At 41.6% G+C, this 23,281-nt stretch overlaps 1 protein-coding gene and 1 long non-coding RNA gene across 8 annotated transcripts in view; one reads left to right on the top strand and one right to left on the bottom strand.

Moving 5' to 3' along the window:
- GALNTL6 (polypeptide N-acetylgalactosaminyltransferase like 6) overlaps nt 1-23,281 on the top strand; it is a 1,208,379-nt gene that overhangs the window by 971,398 nt on the left and 213,700 nt on the right. For all 4 annotated transcript variants that reach the window (XM_040470479.1, XM_040470472.1, XM_040470497.1 and 1 more), the window contains 2 exons: nt 2,268-2,453; nt 6,589-6,772. In XM_040470479.1, coding sequence (XP_040326413.1) covers nt 2,268-2,453; nt 6,589-6,772 — 370 coding nt within the window. The remainder of the gene's footprint in view (nt 1-2,267; nt 2,454-6,588; nt 6,773-23,281) is intronic.
- On the bottom strand, nt 4,357-23,186 carry LOC121027268 (uncharacterized). 4 transcript variants are annotated; one of them, XR_005788630.1, is made up of 6 exons: nt 23,048-23,186; nt 22,205-22,287; nt 16,944-17,151; nt 16,610-16,735; nt 5,640-5,821; nt 4,357-4,421 (listed from the first exon to the last, which is right to left on the bottom strand). It is a non-coding gene; the product is annotated as an uncharacterized LOC121027268 (long non-coding RNA). The 4 variants fall into 4 exon arrangements; XR_005788631.1 differs by lacking the exon at nt 5,640-5,821 and having other exon boundaries at nt 4,358-4,421; XR_005788628.1 differs by lacking the exons at nt 4,357-4,421; nt 5,640-5,821 and adding an exon at nt 15,607-15,810.

The raw sequence follows: 23,281 nt of genomic DNA, 5'->3' as shown, positions 1-23,281 counted from the left end.
TCACAAAAATAAATAAAAACATTTTAAAAAATAAATAAATTTTCAATAAATAAAAGATGATGAATTATCAAAATCTCACCAATAAATAAAAATTCTCTATTTTTCATTTTTCAGGCTTAGCATTCAAAGGCATTTCCCCAGCTAAAAATGCTGTTTCTCTTCTTAAGTGCATGGGACTTATGAGGTCTCCCATTACTGACTTAGGGGATGTTTGTTGAATGAGCACCTTTCGGTGTCTAACCAAAAGCCTGACCCTTCACCACACTCTAAGAGGAAAAAATCCCCCAATTCCATGTATTTTATGGGTGAAGAAATTTACACTAAGAGAATTTACATGACCTGTTCATATGTTTCACCGGTACGGACCTCCCACTTAGGTCCATTCTGACTCCAAATCTGTAATGTTTGCTTTCTGCAGTCTGTTCATTACAGGAAGAACAAAATAGAGGGGGAACCCATTTTGTGCTAAAACAATCTTGGGAAAGACCCCACCAGTATTCTTGAATAAGAAAAATTAGAAAGCTAAGTATTTTTTTACTTGATCCGTTTGTAAAACATAGTTATGGGGCAGTTGAAAAAAAAGAAATTGAGATTTTTTTTTTAAATGCTACATTAAGAAGAAGAAATAAGAATAAACTCTTAGGTATGGAGAAACTCCAATATGAGTAATTCTGACATCTGTTAAATTGAATCACAGGGAAGGGAATCATAAATCCTTATATGAATTCCTATTGCTACAGATCATAGGAGGAGACTTAATAATATTGCCTTTGATTGCACACACGCAGAGAAAGTTTGAAAGTGGAACTATAGGGGCGCCTGGGTGGCTCAGTCGGTTAAGCGTCCGACTTCGGCTCAGGTCACGATCTCACGGTCCGTGAGTTCGAGCCCCGCGTGGGGCTCTGGGCTGATGGCTCAGACCCCGGAGCCTGTTTCAGATTCTGTGTCTCCCTCTCTCTCTGCCCCTCCCCCGTTCATGCTTTGTCTCTCTCTGTCTCAAAAATAAATAAACGTTAAAAAAAATTAAAAAGAAAAAGAAAGTGGAACTATAGAACACACTGCATACTAAGATTGTGTCTATGAACATTAGACGGTACCTGTTAGAAACTCCAGTGAAGCCCTCCTAATGTTGTAGATATGAGAGAGTGAAAAGCACAAGATATAAATTATATGAGTACATATTCCACAGAAAAATACCAAACACACTTATTTGGCATTAAAGATCGAAGATATTGATGCATTTTATCACAGACAGTAAGAGATGGGGTTTTTTCTCTGTAAATAAGCTACCTGATTCGATTTTGTTCCCAGAGTTTGTTTTTAATTAGGCAAAGACACATTTAAAAATTTTTTGTTTTCTAACCTTCAATAGCTCAGTTCAAAATGATTATGGAGTATCTATCTGCCTTCCCCTCTTCACATCTAATTTTAACAGCAAGTCAATCAGTTTTATACTTCAAATCAGAAGCCAGATGCTGAACTTCCTAACTAGTTGGCTATTACCCAGTGGGAGGAAAAAATCTGTTTGGTTCTTATTGATTTGAAGGATATAATTTTTTTCTTGTGGTTTTACATTCATTATTTTCAAAACACAGAAACTAGGCGTGGCTTTGCTGGAAAGAGCCCTCTTGTTGAAAAGAGCCCATATGCTGGAATCCTCATCTGACTTTACACAGCAGGAACCAGAGGGCCAATGCGCATCTTGGACAGTGCTGGCCGTGATTAAGCATGGTGGCAGCTGGCCAACAGTAATCATATGGTACAGCTCTGGTGCGTCAGTGTCTTCTACAGTGTTCAAACAAAGAGCAGTATTTGCTGGGGCGCCTGGGTGGCGCAGTCGGTTAAGCGTCCGACTTCAACCAGGTCACGATCTCGCGGTCCGTGAGTTCGAGCCCCGCGTCGGGCTCTGGGCTGATGGCTCAGAGCCTGGGGCCTGTTTCCGATTCTGTGTCTCCCTCTCTCTCTGCCCCTCCCCCGTTCATGCTCTGTCTCTCTCTGTCCCAAAAATAAATAAACGTTGAAAAAAAAAATTAAAAAAAAAAAAAGAGCAGTATTTGCAGTTTATGAACCTTTATGGAAAATATAAAGTAGAAAAACCTCTAGGCATAAAATCTTATTAATATCTCCCCTAGAGATGAAGAGAGAAGAAAAATGGATGTAAGCTTGGATTCACCATTCACATACACTTAATGCATAAACACCCATGAGTAATTCTGTTGCACTTAATGTTTTGTGTTCTTTCTTTGCATCCTCTGCTTCCTTTCTAGAACACTTGAAGGATAAATTAGAAGAATATATGGCCCGATTCTCCAAAGTAAGGATCGTTCGCACCAAGAAAAGGGAAGGGCTCATCCGGACCCGACTCTTGGGGGCATCTATGGCAAGAGGAGAAGTCTTAACGTTCCTGGACTCCCACTGCGAGGTCAATGTGAACTGGCTGCCCCCTCTCCTTAGTGAGTACACATACTGACAGTGGCCTTCTGGGGACCAGCAAGGCCTGGGGAAATGACCTCCTTCAGAGGGAGTGTGTGATTTGCTTCTATTTAGTTTGCAATTAACAAAGTCTAGAGTTCCCTTCTACAATATTTTACAGTGAGAGCCTTGAATTCTACTTTAACCACTGCTGAGGACCAAGAAGTAACCAGAAAACTGCATGAAAATGGACATTTTAGATAACACCAACAGCAATCTCACTTAAGGTTCAAAAAAGTTTAGAGGTTTGTTTAGTTTAGATGTTCTGCTTTAGTGTAGTTATAGTCACAGAGTAAACACTGAAAGAAAAAGTATTCAAAAACACTACCTCCAACTACAGCAAGATTAAAATAAACACACACACATACACACACACACAGTTTAACAATTATTATAGAACTGTTAAGAACTGAGGAAAGAAAATTATTCCGCCCGAGAATACAGTTCAAGTGTAAGTGCCCTGACATTTTCTAGGATTTATAATGCCAGTTCTCATTTAAACTTCTGGCACTGGCCTAGAGCCCTAAATATATAATCCCCCAAGTTTACACAGGACCTTCTCAAACACTCAGAACTACTATCCAGATGATACATCTCAAATGCTCACCACATGGCTCAGAGTAGGGAGAGAAGCCTCTCTGTCACATTGCACTGGAACTATTAGAAACATGAACGAACTAAGAGTCATTCAAGCTATGAATGGGGCTCAGTTCGAGCCCGACTATTTTGTTTTTTATTTCACAACGAAGTCAGATATAAAGTCCAGTAGTAGATAAGGGATAAATTGCCAACCTGAAAAAAAAAAATGAGTTTCTAAAAAGTTCTTTGTGTGCACCTACTGTGGTCCTTCCTATTCTTCCAGATTTTTCACTAAATCAACTTTTATTGTAAATATATCCCTGGCCTTGGAGTTAAAGCCAGTAAAAACTGCTTTACAATAGCTGCCTCAGAAAGAATGATTTGCTATTGACTACTGTGTAGGATTTCAGCTAGAAGCAGCAAAGCTCCATTAGTAAAAAATGTGGAAGGGGGGAGGGGAATCAATTGAAAGTGTGTAGGATTTAAAACAGGAAATGACCAGCAACTAACACCCCACCACATCACCCGATCCACACACACCTACACAGATGACTGCCCACCCATCGTGATCAACAGGAATGTTTCAGTGCTCCTATGGCCAGAGACTCCTCTGAGCTTTTAATTAAAAGTACCTTGTCCAAGGACATAGCAATTTAGAGTTTCATCAGCAGCAGTGAGATTCCTGCAAACTGAATTTGACCTATATGGTGCTGAATACTCAAGGAAGTCAGCAAAAGACCTAATTTATTTATGAACCAAAGCAATTCCTAAATGCCAATTATCAAGCCTCTGATTGTTCATATGGATCTAACAGGAAAAAAAAAAGGAGAGAGAAAGTAGAGAGAACCCCACTTTTTCTCATTAAAGCATTTCATTTCCTGTAGGCCTGATGGATAAGAAATGATTCAAGCTCAGGATCACTATCTTTTTTTATTTTCCTCTATCAGTGTCTTGACACATCATCCAAAATGAAAAAAACAGGCGGAGCCACACAGTTTCTTGGTTCATTTTTCACTTTGGGATTATACCTGAATTTCAATTTCCCATTAAGAGTCTGTTTGTTTGATCCCTGGAAATTGAAATGTAGGCACAAGCCTTAGATGAAAAATTAGTCATGCTGCTTTCACCCTAAGCTAGAACAGCTGGATAAGAGCTGAAAGGAAATTTGAAGGGAAAGTTGACAGTTAATTTAACAGACTCATTCTCTTTGGGTCACCTTGGGACTCCTTGTTGGTCAAGAAACTTGTAAATCAACCTGATTCTGAATTTGATTGAAGAAAATCACTGAGACCTTAATACTAAAATACCTGCAGAGGTGATAGAAGAAATAGGTTGGACACAGCAACGTTGGTCTCCTCTGTCAAAGACATCTATGGGGAAACACCATTTAGATAAAGATTAAAACCCATTACAAGACTTACCTAGGTGAAGATGGATGCTTACAGGGCGCTTGGTGAAGAATAACTTGAAATAGTGCTGGGGGTCTCTCTACTAATTAGCAGGAATAATGTTAAGTTGACCTCCAGGCTCCTGAGAGCCTCCTAGGGCCATGCTATTTACCTTGCCACATACCAGCATTCCATATTCCCCTAGCCTGTTTTATCTTCTTTCTACCACATTTATCACCTTCAAACATACTATCTAATTTAGATATTTAGTATGTATATTGATTGCCTTTGCTCCATTCCTAACGACAGAGATTTTTGTGGTTGTTATTCACTGTTATATTCCCAGAACCTAGAAAAGTGACATGTAAATGGTTTCTACTCAATAAATAGTTGTTGAATAGGAAGGGGGGGGGGTGTGGAGGAAGGAAGGAAGGAAGGAAGGAAGGAAGGAAGGAAGGAAGGAAGGAAGGAAGGAAGAAGGAAGGAAGGATGTAGATCTGGAGGGGAGATCTTCCCCCAGATTCTGTGGTTGTCCCACCCTGCCTATTAGGGTCCTCAAAATAATAATACTGAAATAACCATTATTTCTAAAAGATATGTTTTTTAAGATATTTAAATGTATTTTATTCCACATGCCACATCACATAACCAGAAAGCAGATGTTCATACTTAAAAGTTCTGTCGGACATTTTGTTTGTTATAATAAATATTGATTGAGTGCATATTCTTGAGAAGAAAATACAGTTGGCCCTCAAACAACACAGGGGTTAGTGATGCCAACACCCTGTGCAGTTGAAAATTCATGTGTAACTTTTGACTCCCCAAAAATTTAACGACCAGTAGCTAACTGTTGACCAGAAGCCTTACCAATACCATAAACAGTCAACTGACACATAGTTTATGTGTTATATGTATTATAGACAGTACTCTTACAATAAAGTAAGCTAGGGAATAAAATGTCAATAAGAAAATCATAAGGAGAAGAAAGTACATTTACAGCACTGTACTGTGTTGAAAAATATCTGTTTATAAGTGGAGTCACACTACTCAAAGCTGTGTCCTTCAGTAGTCAACTGTACCCCACAGTTAGCTATTCTAGGTGAGCCAAAGTATGTAAATGCCAATTCCCTATGCTGTTAGTGTCTCACAATAACAATATCTATATGGAAAAGGAGGGAGCTGGAACTAAAAAGATAGTACCTTTCTGCTACATAAGAAGCACCATGGAGAAGTGCGGCAGACCACAGGTTTTAGGACTGGACTGGCAAGCAGGGGTTGCATCCTGGGTTTTGCTCTCAAAAGATGGGTGACCTTTGACAAGTTATTTAACTTCTCTGAGCTCGTATCCTCACATGTCAATCGAGAATGATAATGGCAGCCACCTTACAGGGTTGTCAGGAGGATTAGAAATAGCGAGAGTATAAATCACTTAGTAGTTGCTCAAGAATTTAATAGTAGCAGGAACAGAAACAGTAGTTATCAGGCCAGCTAATATATTTTTGGATATAATGAGAAAAGATAAACATGTATAGCTTAGATAAACAGAGTCCGTATCAAAGGACAATAGCAAAATAGAACTTGGCAAAATCTCTGGCAAGCCTGAGAGCGAAGAATTCTGTGTATGATTTGTCAGCATTTAAGGGGGGCAGGGGGAGCAGCCGTGGTGGCCATTATAAGACGAGATGCTAAAAATGAAAAAACAAACAAGAAAAAACATGAAGTTAAATATTTACATTTTGAAGCCTCCAGAAAGAAGGACAATATTTTCTCAGCAGGCTCAGCTGTATGCTTGAAGGAACACAAGTACTGTTTATACTCTACATATGTTGGATGCACTATAAAATGACAGATTGGGGACAGGTCAGAGCAAAAATGTGACAGAGGTAGGGCTAAATGGACTTCTGCAAGTCTCTCTGGGACACAACTTTCTTAAAGGAAAATACAACAACACTAATTTTACCTAATCACTGTCCCATCACGTTAAGTCTAGCCTTCAAACAGATTTCACAGAGTGCTCTAACAATGACAGAAACCAGGCTTCAAGCATCATCCCTGCATTAGGAAAGATCGGTAAGGCTTCTCTTTGCTGAAAAATGATAGATGACCTAGGCAGGCATGTCATTTCCTATTTTGTGCTTTCATTTTTCAGACCAAATTGCACTAAACCACAAAACCATCGTGTGCCCCATGATCGATGTCATTGACCACAATCACTTTGGGTATGAGGCACAAGCTGGGGATGCCATGCGAGGCGCCTTCGACTGGGAAATGTACTACAAAAGAATCCCCATTCCTCCAGAGCTCCAGAGGGCAGATCCCAGCGACCCTTTTGAGTGAGTAGCAGCTGAGGGAGGGGCCAAGGGAGAGAGGGCAGGTGACTCATTTCAGGCGTGTCAACTGGGGACCCATGAGGACAATTATCTCTAATAAAATGGGTGAAAACAGGTGGCAACAATATCCCTACCGTGGAGAAAAGTCAGACCTGCAAGTTGTAGAAAATTACAAGCTGCACTGATTACATGGATCACCCCCTTGTCAAACTTTGCTAAGCGTGAGAGAAAGTGTGCAGATGTGAGGATCAGGAAAACGCAGAGGTCACTGACAACGCGTATTTGCCTTGTAGATATTCTCCTAGATGTTCTCTTCTTATTTTCAGCTCTCTCTATTCTTTGTCCCCTAAGAATCATTTAAATTGACTATTTTACTTTACTTTTATTGGAAAATGATATAAAATACAAAAGAGTATTTAAGCCTCTGTTTACACCCCTGTTGGGACTTATGAGGGAAGGTGGTGCTTCTGAGTAGGTGCTCCCATAACTTAAACTTGGGGAATTCAATCAAAATGATACATCCAGAGTAAATAATCTTTGATAACCCTGCTATTAACTTAAGTTCTATAGAGGTAAGAATTGTCTATCATAACCATTATTATATAACCAATATAGCTAACAACCAATTGGTCTCTACAAAGTTAAATCGTTCTTTTTCTCAGTGTGAATATGAAAATTGTGCATGTCAAGAAAAAGAAAAAAAATATACATAGCTTAGTTTGACAAACTCTCAGGACCATTAATGGTAAATGGTGAAGTTTTTCCAAAAGTTACCCCAGAGATTTCCCAAGGCATACTATTATTTATTATTTACTCCTCATACCGTACCCTTTTGATCACATTCAAATTTTTATAAGTTTAAAACTATTATATACTTTTCTTAGGACAAGAAAAACGTCTGTGATTGAGGCTTTGCATACTGTCTAAGATTGTGTTTAAAATGCGTTAAAATCAGGGGCGCCTGGGTGGCTCAGTCAGTCGAGCATCCGATTTCAGCTCAGGTCATGATCTCACAGTTCATGAGTTTGAGCCCATGAGTTCATGAGGTTTGGTACTGTAAGTGCAGATCCCACTTCAAATCCTCTCCCCCACCCCCACCCCCGCCTCCTCTCTGCCCCTACCCCACTGGGCTCTCTCTTAAAAATAGAAAAAAGATGCATTAAAATCAATATTGTCTTTTCATTAATCATATGAGCAGTAAAAGTGTGCAGTAGAGAAGCTTCCAAATATAAAAAACACTTCTGTAACACTTACCCTTTCAACTACAATAAATATGTGATAAACATCAAGAAAATGCTTCTTCCAATTCTAGTCTCTAGAAAGATAAACTCTCGGGAAAAGTTAAGGGGATTTCAGAAGACGTTAACCTGATAAAAAGGGAGAGATAAATGATTTCTTTTGTAATATGAAGCCCACTTATTAAGTATCCACAATTTCTTTTCTTTTAATTTTTTTAACGTTTATTTATTGAGAGAGAGAGACAGAGTGTGAGTGGGGGAGGGACAGAGAAGGAGGAAGACACAGAATGTGAAGCAGGCTCCAGGCTTTGAGCTGTCAGCACAGAGCCCGATGCGGGGCTTGAACTCACAAACCGTGAGATCATGACCTGAGCTGAAGTCGGACGCTTATCCAACTGAGCCACCCAGGTGCCCCAAGTATCCAGAATTTCTGTTGGCCTTTTCCTACTCTGAAATTGCTGGAGAGTTTTTGAGAAGAAATAATGAAGTCCTGTCGTTACTCTTCCAAATGCTTTGGCCAAGATTTCAAGGATATTCAAAGCTATTAGGGGCGCCTGGGTGGTTCAGTTGGTTAAGCGTCCAACTTCGGCTCAGGTCATGATCTCGCGGTCCGTGAGTTGGAGCCCCGCATCGGGCTCTGTGCTGACAGTTCAGAGCCTGGAGCCTGTTTCAGATTCTGTCTCCCTCTCTCTCTGCCCCTCCTCCACTCGCGCTCTGTCTCCCCCATCTCAAAAATAAATAAACATTAAAAAAAATTAAAAACTATTAGAAGAGGTCTTTAGTGATACAAGTGAAGGAGTTTCCAGTAAGCATTAGAAGTGGGCCCAACTGGAGAGATGTTTGTCAGACATCCCTGAAGTTAACCATCTGAAAGCCTTGGCAAAGGGGCTTATGGGGGGATTCAAAGCGAGGTTGGAGGTTGGGGGAGGATACAAAAGGACCCTAAATACAGTGGAACTGCCATTAGATGTCAGGTGACAGGAGAATAGCCACAGTCCGATTGCTACCATCTGAGGCTGCCATGTTTTCAGGGCTAGAATTCACCCATGATGGTTTTCTAAATACTCTATTGTGACTGGGTATGATAGCTTCCTACTTTACTTCCACTGCAATAGCTGAGTGGGGCTCCTGTTCTTGGCAGAAATTGGTTCAAAATGCTATCAAGGGAATCTCCAATGGTGAAAAGTATGAAAGTACTTTCTCAGTCCCTGCAGTGGCAGTCAAAATTATCGACAGGCAGACCCTGGCTGTGGATGTCACCACATCAGGCACCTTGCTTAACCCCAGATCGTGCAGAATTGGTAACTTTTAGAATTAAATTACCTCTTGCTCCTGTCACCTACTTTGGTGGTTCCTGTCCATCAAAAATTGCTTTTGTCTCTTGAATACTACTGCCTTGCTGGCTTTTGAGTCCCTTTGATTCCTAGGAATGTGGACACTTTAGCCTTTTGTAATAAATGTAGCTTCCAAGAGATGTCCACTTTGATCTTAAAAATTGCATTTGCCTTCCTGATAATAAAAGAACAGTTACCCAAACAGCTATGAGCAGTGTATCAGCAATTCCATTATCTCTGCAGTCACCTGAATGTGCTCATAAACAGAAAAACATGCTTTAGGCTAAAATTTGCTTCTCTAGATGTAAAGCTTTAAGATACACAGAGTGAATGCAATCTATCTAAATATCTCTCTCATGGACTTTTGTATTTCGAGTGGCTCCTAAAAGGGCTGTGTGATTTTCTGTGGAAGGCGGGGAGAGGAGGCTACAAAACAAGAAGAAAGGAACTGAAGAGGAATATGTAAATGCATTGCACACCCCAGGACTCTTCATACAATATATATGCAAACTTTATCTTTCCATAACAAGTCTATCAAATGTCCTAAGTGGCAAGACCTCCATTCTTACATTTATTGCATCATTTGAGTTTTTAGCAACTAACTATTGACTACAATAGTGTTCTTTTTTTAATTTGCAAATCCTGGGGCACCTGGGCGGCTGAGTCCGTTGAGTGTCCATCTTTGGCTCTGGTCATGATCTCACAGTTACTGAGTTCTAACCCTGCATCAGGCTTTGTGCGGACAGCCTGCTTTGGATTCTGTGTCTCCTCTCTCTCTGCCCCTTGCCCCCCCCCCAAAATAAATAAACATTAATCCGCAAATCCTGTGAAATTAGTGGGGCATGAGCAGTAATTATTAATGAATTGAAGAAACAGGCTCTGCGCTGAGCACAGAGAGCCTGACTCGGGGCTTGAACTCATGACTCATGTACTGTGCGATCATGACCTGAGCCGAAGTCAGATGCTTTAACCAATTGAGCCACCCAGGCACCCTTTACCACCCATATATGCCACTAATTTCCAAAATTAAAAAAAAAAAAAATGGATCTGCACTGGGTATGGTGGTGGCTAACTTTACAGGCTACAAATGCTCATTTATTCTCTCAGAAACCCCTATGTCCACAGACACATCAGTTTGAATTCAGTGACTCCTCATCTAGGCCTGTTATCTAGCTCAGAAATATGCCAGAGCATGAATAGCAATGCCCTTCGAGGGGTGTGAGTGCAGCTGATACCTAGCCGGACCTCAGAAGTCCATGGATCCAGGCTTGGTCTGACCAGCCAGGAGGAAGGGGGGTTCTTTCTCCTTGGTGGGCACAAAAGCTTTCTTTATTAATGCGAAAAAGAGAACACATTGAGAATAAAGTTACTTGATGCCTGGAATAAGCAACTAGCTTTTCTCAGATCTTACTGATTGCATTAATTGACATTTAAAATTTTAAACATCCCACTTGGGTAAATTCCGCTGGGGATTCAGCTGCACCTCGGCTTACTCAGAATTTGAAAGTAAAGATGCTCTCTTTTACTCAAAACTTTTTCCACGTGGGTTTTGACCAAATACTGGTCACTCTGAATTTAATCAGAATTAGTAAGGAATAAAAGTGACTCCCCATGGAAAATGAGACTGGGCAAACCATGAATTTACTATAGGATGTAAAGAAAGAAAATCCACTTTAAAGTAAAGGTCTTCTCCACTTTCACCTCTTGAGCTGAATCAGGTATTGCTCATCTTGCCTTGTTTTCTGTCCTGTCCCGATGGGGCCACCTTTAACCCTGGACCATTGGTTTGGCAGGGTGGGAGAATTTTTCTCATACTCTACTTCTCAAGCTAAGTTAAGAATATTGCTGTGATCTCTAAGTAATTGCTTCCAAACTTTTCCTCTTTTCCTCAAAAAATCAAACTGATGCATGCACACTACCATAGTATTAGCTGCCTTAAGCCTCAACTTGCAAGCAGATAATTCTCTATACTGAGGTTTTAAAGTTGTCACCTCAAACTTTTGAGGGGATTAGGCTGCAAAATACATTCATCAGTTGAGTCTAGTGATGAGTTCCAGGAGAGTGAAATAGGACTTTAGCTTTCTGAAACCTCAACCACAAATCTCGCCTGAACTTCACATTATTCCAGAAGCCAACCAATCTAACCAAATAACCTATCTCATTAAGTCTATGGAATATGTAATACAAAACCTAACATTTATCTAGCATTTCAACACTATGTAAAACACTTCACTACGTTACCTGATTGACCCCTTGTAATAATCCTTGGCACAGGAAAAAAGAGCTATTGTTATTTTTCCAATTTTGCAAATAAAGAGAGAATGAAAAAAATATTAACTAACTAATAAGAGTCACATCAGGACTTCAATCAGCATCTTCATTCATTCATTCAGATTTCAAATTTTAGGTTTAATCAGTCTCTTGGGATTCAAAGCAATGCTTTTTTTCATTCAGACTTTAAATCCTAGAGTTAATCAATACTTTTCCTCTCCTTTGAAGAGAAACTTAGGCACCCATTAAGTAAAATAGTTTTATCAATTAACATCTCATAGTGAGCCTTTAATGAGAGCAAAAAAGGAAACAGATTGCCTCATTCCCTGTCCTGTGTTCTTATCGGCAGACCAAACTAGAGCTGATAGGTTGAAAATGTCAGCTTTCAGTTTCTTCCTAATGAAGGGAAATGTCAACAATGCCAGCTTCTGGTCTGTTTATAACAAGATCTAATTCAATATTTGACAACTGCAAAAGGACAAAATGTTTAGGGAAAAATACTGTCAAATTCCTAAATGGTGTCTTAAACACAGAGGGTGAGAATAAAGGAGCAGAAATAGCTCAAGGGTCTTAAAAACTAATTAAAACATTGAATAAAATCAATCTTCCTCAAAAGCCCAGAATGAAACCCCACTGAAGATTTCTTTTTAAGTGAAGTAAAATGCTGTAACATAATAGAGATGTTCAGTAGCAAGCTTGTTAATTACTCATCCCTCCCCTCTAATAAAGACCCTCCCCCATAGCTGCTTCTCTGGGCTCTTTGGCCACCATAGTCCTGGGTCTCTGGGGGAATCACGATCTGATAAACCATTCTCACCAAAGGATCATGAGAATACCTCTCCCTTGTCAGATCTGCTCACCAGAGAATGACTTTCTCTCCTCCCTCTCCAGTGGGAATGATCTTTACCTCAGGAAGATGTTCGCTCTTATTTGCTTCTTTTTTCAGCATCCAGCAAATTAATTCCTGAATTAACAGTCACTGCCGTTACTCTACTGGTACGGCCCTGCTCTTCTTTCCTTTGCCCTGCTCTCCAGCTCTCAGGGTTTCTGAGGTGGCTCTGGCTTCTAGATGCCCTTCGTCTGGTTTCTGACCATGGGTTTGGACTTTTGAAACTTTTGTTTCCGCCACCACTACCAGGAAACATCTTTGAATCACAGGAGACCTGGTGGGTTATACTATTTAGAAAGGAGTTGAAACCTAGTCCTCTATTCTGAAATGGATTTTTATCCCTGTATACCAGTCACTCAAGACCATGTCCCTGTGGAACACCATGCTCTTCTCCACCCAAACCTTACCATGACTTTTGTCCTAACCAGCTCCCGTTCTTTTTCTACGGTAACATCTCCTCTTGAACCTTGGACCTCCAACTCTGATTCCTGGCCTTGCTTCGTTACTGTCAGACTAGTCAGCCCCTTCACAGCCACACTTGAGAATGAATTTTCATCTCCAGCACTCCTGGGCAGAATCAGCCAATGACGTCTAAACCTCCAGTGCCATCCAATATTTATCAATAAACCTGGTTTACTGGTTATCAAACAAACCACTTAAGACGCAGCAATGGCTTCCTCTGTATCAAAGAATTGTGGAACTCACAATGGGTTGATGACTTTTTCTTGTCTATTTACCTATGCCTTCAACCATTAACTATTTTGCTATGCTTCCAAATGGGTGTCCTGAGACCATTTTTTCTGTCTCGTGTGTGATGACTGTTTTCGGTGTCCTTCTCCCCCCATCCCCACCAAGATGTGAGTTGATTCCACCTACATTTACTTCTTATCTAGATTATGTTAGGGGTTCTGTGCTCTGCGCCATAATCACACTCTGTCCAGATCTCCTCTTGGTGGGCCCTCAGCCTTCTTTCACCAAAGTTCTACCAGCATTTATCTGAGGAGAAAACCTCCAGGAATCTGTGAAAGTATTGTCACAGTCCCTTTCCTAGTACCCAAGTTTCAGCAATGTTTACTCTAGCCATGACAACATCACACCAGAATGTGGCAGAACTTAACAGAACTCTCTGCCATCACCTGACTCTCCCCTTCTCTCCTGGAGGAAAGGAATACAGACCCATGGCCCCCACACAGTCAGCTTTGCTTTCTTACTTGAGGCTTTCCAGTTAAAATACCTATTCCAGGGACACCTGGGTGGCTCAGTCAGTTGAGCACCCAACTTCAGCTCAGGTCATGATCTCACTGTTGATGAGCTCGAGCCCCATGTTGGGCTTGGCACTGACCATGCAAAGCCTGCTTGAAATTCTTTCTCTCTCTCTCCCTTCTCTCTGCCCTTCCCCCACTTGTGCTTTCTCTCTCTCAAATAAATAAACTTTTAAAAAAATTATTTAAAAATAAAAATAAATTGGGGCGCCTGGGTGGCGCAGTCGGTTAAGCGTCCGACTTCAGCCAGGTCACAATCTCGCGGTCCGGGAGTTCGAGCCCCGCGTCAGGCTCTGGGCTGATGGCTCAGAGCCTGGAGCCTGTTTCCGATTCTGTGTCTCCCTCTCTCTCTGCCCCTCCCCCGTTCATGCTCTGTCTCTCTCTGTCCCAAAAATAAATAAATGTTGAAAAAAAAATTTTTTTAAAAATAAAAATAAATAAAATACCTGCTCTAGCTCTGCTTTCTTCTTCGCTTCCCTCATCCAGGCCACCACTCCTTTTCCCCCTCTAATTATTGCTAATATTGATACTAGAATGGAAACTCCATGAGGGCAGGGAGGACTATCTTATTCAATTTATTCAGCACTGCATCACCTAGTCCCTGTCCACAGTGGGCACTCAATAAATATTCGTTGAATTGATGGAATAAATATTAAGTTCAGGAGAACAAATGGTCTGACAAGGCTGAGTGTAGTTGAAGAAGAGGTGAGTGACACTTTTTCAGAAAAGGATACCAGCGGAGCAAATGCCATGGCACAGTACTTGCTAAGTCACAATATTTGTAGGGCTTCCCCATAGAGACTTATTTGAATGCAATAGAAATTCTGATAGGGGAGTGGCAGAAAATAAAGAAAAATAAATTCTGGTTGAAACCAAACTTCAGGAGGCATTTGTTCTGCACGTAGAAAAAAAGGGAGTTGGTAAAAAAATGTTTAGGAAAAGCTATCTGGTAGCAGAAGGCCTTCCTGGAATAATTTATACTGTAAATGACAGCGTCATTTTTAAAACCACAGTCCAGAAGACAGCAACATCTTTAACAAAGAGACAAGCTCTCAATAAAGTAATGTGATAAGGGCGCCTGGGTGGCTCAGTCAGCTAAGTGTCCGACTTGAGCTCAGGTCATGATCTCATGGCTTGTGGGTTCGAGCCCCGCGTGGGGCTCTGTGCTGACAGCTCAGAGCCTGGATTCTGTGTCTCCCTCTCTCTCTCTCTCTCTGCCCCTCCCCCACTCGTGTTCTGTCTCTCTCTCTCAAAAAAAAATAAATAAACATTAAAAAAAATTTAAAGTAATGTCATTGATCTTTCAATTCTATTTCTAACTAACACTAAGATGCTATAAAAACCCCAGGCTCTCTAGATTCTAGGCAATAACTAGGGCCTGATGGAAGCAGTGCACTGTGAGGAGATGCTCAAAAGGCCATGCTGGAGCTCAGGACTGGAGGAGTCAGTAGACTTGGTGAAGATTATAGTCTTAGAACTGGAGAGTAGATAAGCATAACAAGCCTGGACAACGTGTACAGATCTGAAAGTCTAGGTAAGAAAATGAGCCCTTACGTGTGGTATTCAGAGGAAGCCCTGAAGGCTTACATTGAAAGAAATGATAGGGGTGCCTGGGTGGCTCAGTCATTTAAGCCTCGGACTCTTGATTTCAGCGCAGGCCATGATCTCACATTGAGATCAAGCCCTGCATCAAGCTCCGCAATGGGCATGGGGCCTGCTTAAGATTATCTCTCTCTCTACCCCTCCCCTGCTCTTGCGTAGAGGTGCACACACAGTCTCTCTCAAAAACAAAACAAAACAAAAACAAAAATGAAAAAAGAAATGATGAAAACTGGAGGCTATATCCAGTTTTCCAGTTTACATATATATAAATTTTGTTTGTTAAGATCACTTCAAATTATTTTTCAAAGAAAGTGGATACATATGGATCACAGTAGCAAAAAAGAGACAAAGCCTAGCTTTGACTCTCTGCGGACGTCTTCTTGGGTGGGTACTCTGCTCCAGATCACGTGGGGCAGGAGGTGAACATCTCAGTCTGATCAGGTTTCTATAACAAAATAACATGGGGCGCCTGCATGGCTCAGTCGGTTAAGCGTCCGACTTAAGCTCAGGTCATGATCTCGAGGTCCATGAGTTTGAGCCCTGCGTCGGGCTCTGGGCTGATGGCTCAGAGCCTGGAGCCTGCTTCTGATTCTGTGTCTCCCTCTTTTTCTGGGCCCGCCCCCCCGTTCCTGCTCCGTCTCTCTCTGTCTCAAAAATAAATAAACATTAAAAAAAATTTTTAAACAAAATAACATACTTTGGGTGGTTTATAAACAAGAGAAATTTAATTCTCACAGCTCTAGAGACTAGGAAGTCCAATCTCACAGCTCTAGAGACTAGGAAGTTCAAGACCAAGGCACTAGCAGATTTGGTGGTGGTGAGACCCTACTTCCAGGTTCACAGACAGCTGTCTTCTTGCTGTGTCCCCACCCAGCAGAGAGGCAAGGGAGCTCTCTGGTGCCTGTTTCATAAGCGCACTAATCCCTTTCCTCAGGGCTTCATCCTCATGATCTAATCACTTCCCAAAGGCCTTACTTGTAGATGGCATCACATTGGGGATGGGTTTCATATGACTTCGGGGGGAGGGGACGCAAACATTCAGTCCATGGCAGTGAGCGTGTGCTCAGAATGAGTCGTATATACAACAGAAAAGATTCAGAAACGAGGCAATCCCTATCTCAATCTTCTAACGTAAAGCAAAAATAAAAAGAAATAAAATGAAAATGAAAAATAGCAATGCATACATTCCCCTTGAGTATAGAGACGAGTAATATTAGAAAAGTGATATACTTTCATTAGCTTACCTCTAATGGAAGTAAGTGGTCTTTGTTGTTTGCTGCTCCAGTTTTCTATTTGTTGTCCGGGGGCAGCACCTGCAGCAAGGCCACACTCAGAGAGGCACTGGTTTTAGTCAAGACTATCGTTCCTCCCTTCAAAGAAATAATCAAGCAATGGTCAGAATGCCAAACGGCAGGGATAAGACCTTTTGGGTTTTTTGGTCTAAGAGTGCTTGGGTAGATCCATCTGGAAATATGTTAAGGAGAAGAGAATGTCCCTTCTTGTTTCTCAGAGAGCCAGCAGAAATTGGGGAAAAAAAAATGAACTTTTGAGAAAGGGAGATTATATGGCATAACTCACTGGAGAGGCTAAGTCCCAGGCCATCTGTTCAGGACGGAAAGCCTCATTCTGGCTGGGCAGTGGTGACCTAGAGTCTCCAAGCTACAGTTTCTGACCCAAAAGTGACCAGGAGACACCTTCCAGTTACGAAATTCTATAGCAACACCCAGCTGTCTGTTGTTTCCATTTCTTCCTCCCACATTTTGGCTTGTTCTTCCATCAGTAGGACCTAGAAAGGAAGAGAAAGAGAGAACTTGGCCTAGATCCTGCTTATGGAATCAGCTGAGCCAGAGCAGGGGAGCAGAAGATTCAGAAGGCCAGAGAGCTCTCCAGGCTGCACTAGACTGCAAGGAAAACTTATCCCGAGTTTCCAGAAGTGGGACACGAAGGAAGAAATTGAGTAAAGAAGGGTCAGTTAGAAGTATAAATGAGACAAAAAAAAAAAAAAAAAAAAAAGAATTACATCATTAGCCAGAAAAGAGGAAGCAGGCCTGAATGACATGTAACCCAAGGCAAACTGGGGCAAGGCTGTGTGTGACCAGCAAGAGAGAACTGGGGTCCGCACTTTGGTCAGGCCAATGTGGGAGCAGACAATATACATCCTGTCCCTCTCCAGCTCCACAAGTTTAGAAGCTAGAGAAGAAAACAGATGTGCCAACTATTTTTCATTTGTTTAACACTGCTCCAAGAATTAAATTTGAACGTTTTACACTAATAGAAATCACCGTATGGACAATAATTCTGGCATATAGAACAGATTTCAAACACACAGTCACAACCCAAATGCACGAATGTGTAACCTTCATCCCTGTAACTGAACCTAACAGAGCTGCGGACCCCTGCTTTCATGAGACCGAGCAGGTTTGCTCCTGATGCATGCAGGGCCCAGGGCAAGAGTGCAAATGAAGGCCCAGCTGGCTTCTGTCTAAACATTTAGAAGTTATAAATCAAACTAGCACACTACTGAATTTTGTTCTATCCTACTACCTTGATAAATATACCCACAAATCCGGAGGGCCAGGTGTACATGTAGAATTCCTCCCAGAAGTTCTACAGGTTGCTGTGGCTGTGTACAGCAATACAGTGACCCGTGGCTAACCTCTTTTTCTTGTTCCACCTGCACTTTGACAGACTGTGGGCACGTACAGGTTGAAGCCCACATGTCCTATTCCATCCACAAAAATAACCATCCTTTGGGCACCTCTCAGCTTAGGGTATAAACTCTAAGCCAAAAAAAGGGAATCAAAAAAGAGGATGTCACAAGCCTTAGAAGCAGGCTCAGAACCATTTGCATGGGGAATAATGCAAACTCCAGTACATGATTTATAAGAGGTGTGCAGGGGTGCATGTCTTAGCCCCAACGGTGGCTCTTCCCATGGGGAGGGAGGGGGACATCCAAAGTTGATCAGAGCATCGACTGTCTTTCCTGGGTCTGAGATCGCTAGATAGCAGTGAGCCCTTGATCTCACTAAGATGATGCCTTCTGATCCAGAAGTTGGTCTATTACAGGTGAGTGCCCAATCAGTTCTCAATTCAGACACAGTCCATTCAAAAATCAAATTCCCTATCAGGACTGTTTTTCTTTCCAAATTGCTCAGCTCAAAATTTCTTCTCCTCACCTCTCCTCTGGGACTGCATCTTGGTACTAGGGAGATTCATGGTAGGGGATATCTAAAGTTTTATCCTATTTTGCTAGCTTCTGCCGGATTCAGATTGAATGTAGGAGATCTTTAAAAAGAGGCTTTTGGGGGCGCCTGGGTGGCGCAGTCGGTTGAGCGTCCGACTTCAGCCAGGTCACGATCTCGTGGTCTGGGGGTTGGAGCCCCGTGTCAGGCTCTGGGCTGATGGCTCGGAGCCTGGAGCCTGTTTCCGATTCTGTGTCTCCCTCTCTCTCTGCCCCTCCCCCGTTCATGCTCTGTCTCTCTCTGTCCCAGAAATAAATAAACATAAAAAAAAAATTTAAAAAGAGGCTTTTGTCCTCACTAGCAACCTTCCTATGGTGTCCACAACTGTCACATCACTGTCACGTCTCTGTCTTGTCTTTTGGCATGAAATGGCTACCCTCCCTTTGACTCAGCTTTATCTAAGTTCCAAGTTCTTGCTAAGTACTAGTCCTGGAGACCCAGTTGCATGCTCTAACTAATCCCTAGTTTTGGTCTGTTTGGCCCCAAACCTCAGAGATGAGTCCCTTTCCTACATTGTGTATATTCTATCTGGGCCTCTAGATTTCAATTCTCATCTACGTACCACTTGTCCCATTTCCCAGACATGCAAGAACATCTGGCTGTCCTCTACACATGTGCAGGTTATGGGGACCTGAAAGTCCCAATCTCATGACCCCAGTCTAACTAACCACATCATACCACCCAGTCACGCTAATAAGCTGCCTCACGTTGGCCCGGGCCCCTCTTCTAGTTTCTGGTAGGCTCCTGCATTCCTTGGCTTACAGATGCATCAGGCCAACCCTCCATCTTCACATGGTGTTCTCCTATGTGTCCTCACAACGTTTTCCTCTCCAAACATATTAGACGAAGCCTAGGGGAGAAAAGTTACAAAATAAGAGAGCTGAATGCAAGATATTCACCATCCATCTAAATGCATTGGAGAAGTAGAGAACTGGTGGGGAGAGGGAGAGAAACAGGGCTCAGTCCACAAGAAGGTCAGCAAAGGGCACGTCCACCTGTCTGACTGGCTGTGTCCTTACCACCTCACACAGTGCCTGCTGATAGTAGGTGCTAAATGAGTATTTGTTGGGTAAAGAAACAAGTAGAAAGTCCATAGTTGCAAGGATACCCTGTGCCACATTTGTCCTCCACCCATCTCTGGGGACTTCCCTGCAACTCAAGACAGCTCTGCTGTCCACTTTTTAGCCAGCACAATGGCAAAAGAAGTTAAAATAAATATTATACAGTAAATGGAGATGCAGGGGCTGGGGTCCTCACTAGGGAGATTTTTCTTGCCTCTAGAATGACATTTAAGTGAATTTTTATACACAAACGAATAAATTGTGACTATCTAGTAAACATAATTGAGTAATTGCTAGCTTGTCTTTTCAGAGAATAGTAATAGATATATCCTTTAACAGATTTCTTACTTGCTTACACACCTTTAGCCTTTGCTTCTTGGGAACCAAAATTTTAATCAGGCACACCCTGAAAACTATCCCCTGGCTTCTCTGACATAAAATTCATCTTGGTCTGATGAATATTTTCTTCCAGTTTTATTTAAGAAATTCCCTAGAAGTTATGGATATCTAATCAAAATCTGAGAAACTAAATTAAAGAAACCAATTCTGTAAACTGTGCCGAGTCTAAGAAATTAACTTTGTGGGGCTGAAATAACTCTTTGAAAGACACTTGCTCCAGTAAATATATGTATGTCTAGCTCTTACACACATTCAAATAAATTTTCTCAATTGAGGTAGCATCAAGAGCCCAGATAATTTCACCTTAACTAACAATACAGTGAATTAAATATAGCGACAAAAAAATGCATTAAGGCTAATACGTATACTAAAATAGTGAAAAGAGAATTTTATCTGAAGATCGTCTTTCGGTTTATATTTTCAAGTGGAAAATACAATGGGATTCTTATATAACCACGGCTGAATTTTCCTACCTGAGAAAATGTATCAGAATGATTGGCGGCAAAAAGACGACCCATAGATCAAATCTTTAGAAACACCCTATCTTTTCAATTTGGAATTATTGTAGAAATCTAACCCAGAATGAGACTCCTGTTGCTGTAATGCTAACGGGAGCCTAAAATAAACAAAAGTGCAGTTGGCACAGGTTATTGTTTGTGTTGTACTGCCATCTCCTGGAAAGAAAGGTAAATTGTTTTAAGAGACAGCATTGAGAAAAGGTCAAAATCCTGGGCTTTGCGAAGGAGGTTTTGACTCCTTAAGTAATGCACCCTGCAAATGAAGACAAATAACCTCCAGGCCAATGTTCAAAGTGTCCCAAGTTGAAAAAAGACGTAATAAATCTCGATTGTAAAATCATCAGGTAGCCACACTGTGGCATTATTTACAGGTTAATAGAGTGGCAAAATCTTTCTGATTATCTCCTCTCACAGAGCTCTCCTGAAAGAACAGGAGGACAGAGAAAAGGTAGATCCCAGAGATAAATAGCTGGCCGGAAAGGTGGAAAACAGGATTGGGAATCAAAAGGCTTGAGTTCATTGATTTGCCTTGTGAATAACAAGAGGTTATGCAAGCCCCAGGGGGTGCAGTTAGTACACTTTGATCTAGAACTCCAGCATGGTAAGAGAAAATAGATGCCTTGTCTCTGCTCTCTCTGTCTGACTGCTGATGAAGACACAAACATAAACACCTACCAACATGATGATTCATCCTAAAGTGGGTACTTGTGCAAACTACTTGGAGTTAATCCAAGTAAATCCAAGTAAATCCTTGGCCAAGAAAATCTGAGTAAAGCTCTGGGAGGCACCTTGAAAGATCAGCACCCAGAGAGGAAGGTGGTGAGAGAGTTCTGGAAAGCAAGAACAAAGGACTTCTTGGGAAATGACACTGTGCAAAAAGCACTAGGGAGAAACGGATGGGAAACAGGAGGGGAGGGCTCTGGTCAGTCGTGAAGGGCCAAGGGGAGCCATCACAGGCTTTAAGCATGGCCAGACCCCAGGTTGGTCACTCCCTTAATTTGTATTCTTGGAAAATTACTTCTTTGGACCTGCTCGATAAAACACGACAGTATTGACCTTGATGGTTGCACTGAGGTGCAATTCTGAGCGCAAAAAAAGTCTAAAGTGAGATGAGGTTGTCTTTCAAAAAACTTTCACCTCTGAGTATATACATATCAGAGGAAATGTTAATATACCCCATCTCCCCAACATTAGAACCCACAAGAAAAACCCAAGCCAAGATTTAAAAAATTACATATCACCTTTACAAAAATGCCTTTTGTCATTTGTTGAGCCAGTTAATGCCTTAAACATTTAGCTTTTTTAAGGTTTATTTATTTATTTCGAGGGAAAGAGAATACAAGCAGGGAAGAGGCAGAGAGAGAGAATCCCAACCTGACTCTGAGCTGCCAGCGCAGAGCCCAACATGGGGTTCCATCTCACAAACCATGAGATCGCGACCTGAGCCGAAATCAAAACAGTCGATGCTTAACCAAGTGAGCCACCCAGGCGCCCTGATGTTTAGCTTTTGTTGACTTTAGTCCTCACAATGATCTTTTCGCTAAAACTTAACTGCATTTAACTGAGGAGAAAATGGCGGCTCATGGAAGTTGAGTAACTTGCTCAAGGTCACCACTTACTTAAGTGGCAGCAGTGAGATGTGCATCGAGATCTGTCTGACACCACTCCACCACAGCAGTGTGGCTCTCAGATGCCTATTTACCTGTAATACAAAATCAGATGTTTCAAAGAACAAAGTGGGAATTGTGGGAAGTTAATTACTTACTCCCAGGTCTTCAACAAGATGAAACTGGGATTTTCAACAGACATAGAGTGAAGTTCCACCAATGTGCATTTCCTTTATCGCTAGCTGGCTAAAATATTTTAAGTTGGACCATCCTAATGCTTTTGAGACTCTAAAGGGCTTTCTAGTTTAACATTTTTTACTATCTCTACCAGTAACAAACTCTGATTTAAAGGTCTGTATCTGTGATAAAGCTTAAATTACCACCATTCTCTAAGCTGCAAAGAAGTGTAACTATACAGGTTCAAAAACGCCTCTCCCAAGAGTCTACATTTGCTGAGCAGAACTAACCTTGGTCCAGTCCACAGGAAGCTGGCTTCCTCAGTCAGTGCATAACTCAGGCCCAGGATTGGAAAAGTACCCCTCCCTGACATACTTCCATCCTGTCAGTTCTGTTGGTTAGAGTGGAACTTTGGGCCTTGTTTCCATGGAAACAATACCTTATTACATGGGGTGCCTGCGTGGCTCAGTCAGTTAAGCATCTGACTCTTGATTTCAGCTTGGGTCATGATCTCAAGGTTCGTGGGATCAAAGCCAGCATCAGGCTTTACGGTGACAGCACAGAGCCTGCTTGGGAGTCTCTCTCTCCCTTTCTCTCTGTCCCTCCCCTGCTCTTTCTCTCTCTCTCTCTCAAAATAAATAAACTTAAAAAATAAAATAAAATAAATTGAAACCATACCTTCAAGGAGACAGGATAAGATCAGCCTTAGCTGGGATTGTTAAGGAAGTACTTCCTCCTCATTATTCCCCTCCCACATCCTACTTCTTCATTCCCACACCTACCAAATAACCACCTATACTTTGGCTGATGAAACCCCAAATGTTCCGTGAAGAACCCAGCCTGTGCCACTCATCTATTACTTCAGTATGAGGTCATCTTTCTCCTCATCCATGAAAATTTCCATTCCTTTAA

The sequence above is a fragment of the Herpailurus yagouaroundi genome, unplaced genomic scaffold (assembly GCF_014898765.1).
Source record: "Herpailurus yagouaroundi ecotype Mexico unplaced genomic scaffold, PumYag 28, whole genome shotgun sequence".
NCBI classification, from domain to species: domain Eukaryota; kingdom Metazoa; phylum Chordata; class Mammalia; order Carnivora; family Felidae; genus Herpailurus; species Herpailurus yagouaroundi.
Note: the sequence above shows the minus strand (reverse complement) of the source record. Positions and strands in the feature narration are given on the sequence as shown.